General features: G+C 42.5%; 1 protein-coding gene across 2 annotated transcripts in view; it reads right to left on the reverse strand.

The window, feature by feature from the left end:
- Positions 1–4,645, reverse strand: part of TOP2B (DNA topoisomerase II beta) — a 46,903-nt gene extending 42,258 nt beyond the window's left edge. Inside the window, exon 1 of one of the 2 annotated variants that reach the window (XM_077302852.1) lies at positions 4,079–4,645. In XM_077302852.1, the coding sequence (XP_077158967.1) occupies positions 4,079–4,192 (114 nt within the window). In that variant the 5' untranslated portion in view covers positions 4,193–4,645. The remainder of the gene's footprint in view (positions 1–4,078) is intronic. The other variant, XM_077302851.1, reaches the window with a different exon arrangement.
- Positions 4,646–4,739: the final 94 nt, after the last annotated feature.

Below are 4,739 nucleotides of genomic sequence, written 5' to 3' on the forward strand. Positions count from 1 at the left end.
AGTATGAACAGCAATAGATTGGAAAGTATAAAATAGTACCACTGAGCACACAATTATATTTACAGAACTCTGAAGTATCATGCTAGGAGAGTTTGAATTTGGGTGGCACAGACTGTTGTATATATTATGGAATGCAGCTGAACTAGTCTAAGAACTGAACATATTTACTGTATATTCTAATATTACCTCATTGATTCATATATTTGAAAGGGGGAAGATGACCTTGTAGGTTTCATGCATACAAGTTTATCTTTGACATAGAAGTCAACAGGTGTACAAGAAAGCAGACCCTCAAATATTAGAAATAATGGCATTTAAGATGGCCTTTGCCCCATGTGTGTCTCTATAGCAGATATCTCACACACACATCAAACATACTTAACATTGCAAATGCATGTAGTTATTCTAGCTAAATCCGTTATTTTAATTAGTTTAGAGTAGCCTGATTGCATTTTTGCAGCTTTAGAATGGAGCAACTCTGCACAGAATTTCAGACACACTTTGAGCAATGCTTTAGCAAGCTTGCTGCTGCCAAGTATAATGGGATTAAAAAAAAATCAGAAGCCTGAAGTATCAAACTTATCATTCTTAAGAAGTGATACTGGCCAAGTCTGTAATACCTGCATTTTTCCATATTCTGGATACAAGCTAAGCCAGGGTACACCTAATTTCAAGCAAGACCAGTTGTGGGCAAGTTGAACAGAACTTGTAAATTTGATGTAAGTAAAATTAGTACCCCTCCCCATTGAACTGTGTTTGGGTTTTTTTTGGGGGGGGGGCAAAAGTCACAGCTGACTTATGGCAACTCCATAGTTTTCACGTCAAGAGATGCTCACAGGTGGTTTGCCACTGCCTGCCTCTGGGTGGTAACCCCAGACTGCCTGAGTGGTGTCTCATCCAAGTACTAATTATGACTGACCCTGCTTAGTTTCTGAGGTGCACAGGTTTCTGGATGCACAGGTCAGGGCATGTAAGAAAATAGTGTTTTAATTTCTTTTATTACAGTAAAACAACTTTACTCACACATATAATATCTACCTGAGGGAAAGACTTTAATATCAAAATATCATTACCAGTTGCTGTAACTTATTGAAAGGGGGTTTCTGGACAAAACAGACTTCAAACTCAAATAACAAACTTAAAAGAAAATATTATAGTTTGTGCCACAATAGAAACATTTAAGTACTACACAATTCAGAATTTAAAAATCCCAAATAGAATCATATCTCCCTTGCTTGACAAGTGGTATTCTAAAGAATTAACCATATGCTTATATTCAAAGAATCCAAATGATATTGCAGAAAATTTGTATGGGATTCAGATTTGCAAAAAACATAAAATAAATAAAATTTGCTGTGAATTCAGCCAGGGGCAAACTTTTGGCAGAAGACACACAATTGCAACAAAAAAGAAAAGGCTATATTAACAGGAGACATGAATGAACACTGAGAGACAGCAATGTTGAACTCTCCTGAAGACATCTGTTCCATATTTTCAAACTGATACATCTCTTGGAACTGAGAAATTTATATGGCAATCTAAAAAGTTACACCCTTCAGTACATTGAAGTCAAAGGATTTTAAAGGGTCTAAGTTTGCTTAAGACTGCATGCTCGGGCGTAACCTAGCAAAGTTAAGAACATCTTTACCATAGTGATCTCAATGGAGGACACATAACTACTATCAAGGCCAATGAGATTTAGCTTAGGTTTGGCTAGAATGTATAAATGGTGTCTATTTTTTCAAGATGACAGAACTGAAAATGCATATATCAAAATTATAAAAATAAGGTTATTCACCTGTTTGTTGAGTTATAATTAGATTAAACACAAGAATAACAGAAGACACAGTGCCACTGATTTACTGGTAGTATCCTATAATAATATAATTGTACAAGACTTAGTGGTAAGGGGAGACTAGAATAATACTGATCAACCATATCTAAGGAAACATTTGTGAGATGCCCTTCTACTCTATTTAAAGAAATCCGTTCTTCTTCTGGAAATGCTCCAAGTAGAATAAGAAGGTTGAATGGGTGCAGTTTCCATTCATTAGCAGACGCAGTCTACACTGAGTCACAATTTTGGTACAAATATTGTTAAGCAATAACCATATGAGAATGTGAAGAACAAGACTGGAGAAACAACTGATAATTAGTTATTTGGTTATATGTTTTGTGCTTGTTTTGGCACTATAAAATATTAGATTTTTAAAAAATTAAGCTGGCTATTCAGTTGGTATATCACAAAAGATAACTTTTGAACTGCTAATCTAGCACAAATGCAAAGGTTGTTTTGACTGTAGCAACAATGTTACAGTTATGAGGAAACACAGTTACCAGATATCAATGTGAATGTGCCAGACACAGATTATGCCTCAAAGTATCAGGAACAATTGCTACAATTAACAAACACATCCTAAGTAAGAGTCTTTGATTATGGTCCCACTTTCAAGTTGTTTCTTAAGGAGTTAATGAACTCCCACAGTGCCTGCACAAACACTGTTAAGAGCACTGTTCCTTCAGCACTTGCAACTGGAAACAGCAGGTTGGGGGCACTTACCTGCAAGCCAATCTTTTAAGAGCTTGCAGCCTAGAGTTTCAAATGGCAGGCTGCTTTATCTACCCTTAAGTGGACCTACATATGATGAGGGTTCTAGACTGCCATTTGAATTAAATCCATCCCTGACCCATAGACTTAGTACACTGACTAGTCCCAAGTCTGACAAACCAAGCTGGGCTTTTCTTTATGCACCTACACAAAGAAAAAAAAAGAAAAGAAAATAACTTATATAGAGAAAAAAATGCAACTTGGTGATTGCATTGCACTTGCCTGATTTCAAAGGAAAAAATACTCCATACTTCTACTGTGTCCATTATGTTGAAGTGCTGCTGTCCTCATTAAAAACAACAACACATATTCTAGGATGTTTCTAGGATTAGACAAGATTGCCATTTTTTTAACAAACCATGAACCAAGATTCATCTCAACAGAAAACTGGAATATAATGCAGGGAGATTTTTTCTAAGAAAATGGGGGGGGGGGAATCAAATTTTAGTATCTATTATTCGAACATGAATCTGAGGAAGGAGATGCTAGTTTATTACAATTGTACTGTCCTCTTGACAGTTACATTAAGAAAGTGACCCTAATCTGAACTCTGTGCTGAACAGAGGAAATAGGAGTGGAGTAGTGATTGGCTACCAGAACTGTCCCCATTCAACTTTCTCCTCTCTCCTGAGGTTTTCCAGAAGGAATAAGCATTTCTTTCAACAAGCTACAACAGCATCTCAAGTTCTTTAATTGCAACAGTAAATGCACCTTTGCAAGACACAAAAACTTGCTCAGGACTGTTCAGCCCTTACCACAAAAGCCCACATTGGTCTAATTAAATTTTTATACTGAATACCAGAAAATCTTGAAGGATTTCCTCCCCCCCCCCCCTTTTCCCTTTGTATGAGATGTGGAAACTGAGCCACAAAAAGTCAACCCACCAGCTTTCAGAAAGCTAATCAGACTTATAGAGATGATAGAAATAGAGATGCTGGGCAGACAGCTATATTAAAGTTCCTTTTAATTTTAGTGTAAGGCTAGAGACAAAACTAAGGGGGTGCAGAAGGAGGCGAAAGCCTGCATTCTTTACTATCTAGGAGAAACTGACCGAATCCGATACAGACCAGGGTTGTAACCTTCAGCTTCCAATGAAGCATATGTCCCTAAGAGCCGCAACACCAGAGGATGCACGCCCCCTTTCAATCTGGAGGGCCAGGGCCAGCCTCTGCAAGTGCTAGGCATTCCCCGGTGCCACCAAAGCCACAACTTCCCCCCACCCACCCACCCCCACATGCGCCCTTACGCCTGTTCCGGAATCCCATTTCCACGCCACCGCAAACCCCAGCATTTGCCCTGGAGAAGCCGGCCGTCTCCCTGCATCCCCATCCTCCACCCCGACGCGGAGCATCTTCGCTCCTCCATTATTCCCCCGAGGCCTTCCGCCTCTCCTTTCAGGCTTAGGCCTGCGAAAGAAAGCCACATCGAGCGAAGGAAGGAAGGAACGGGAGAAAACGCCAGGCAACTTACCACCCAGGTTAGACCCCCGCTGCCGCCGCCGGCGCCTCCACCGCCGCCGCCACCACCACCACCTCCGCCGCCTCCTCCGTGGCCGCCGCCGCCGCCACCTCCTGATTTTGCCATTTTCAGGCAGTCGCCTCAGTATAAATAGTTATTATTATAAATATAAAACGACTTCTTTTTGTTTAAAAAAAGAGAAAGAAACCCGTGCCGGGCCGCCAGAACGCTGAAGCGCCACTCACACCCTTCTCTTCATGCACCACAGGGCCATTTATTTATTTATTTATTTATTTAAAAGGAAGGAGAGCCGCTTCCTTCCACAGGCGGCGGGGGGGGGGGGAGGGAAATCTCTACCCACCCGGTTCGCTCGCGCGCGCACCCACCCACCCCCACACGCACTCACTCGGGCCCAGAGGTTCCCCTCACGCTAATGCGCGCGCACATCCACACACAACGAAGCGGGGCCCCCTCCCTCCTCCCCCCCATCGGCCGGGCTCTCTTCACTCGGCCTGCGCCGCGCGCGCCCCCATTCACGGCGAGCCGCGGCTCCCTCCTTCGCTCCGTCGAGCGCTTACGCGCAACCAGCCCCCCCTCCTCTCGCGCACCCGCCGCCAAGCGTTCCACAGCGCAGGCGTACAGTGTCACGCGCACGCAAGAGGCTCGCTCCCCT

The sequence above is a fragment of the Paroedura picta genome, chromosome 11 (genome assembly GCF_049243985.1).
Source record: "Paroedura picta isolate Pp20150507F chromosome 11, Ppicta_v3.0, whole genome shotgun sequence".
In the NCBI taxonomy this organism is placed as follows: domain Eukaryota; kingdom Metazoa; phylum Chordata; class Lepidosauria; order Squamata; family Gekkonidae; genus Paroedura; species Paroedura picta.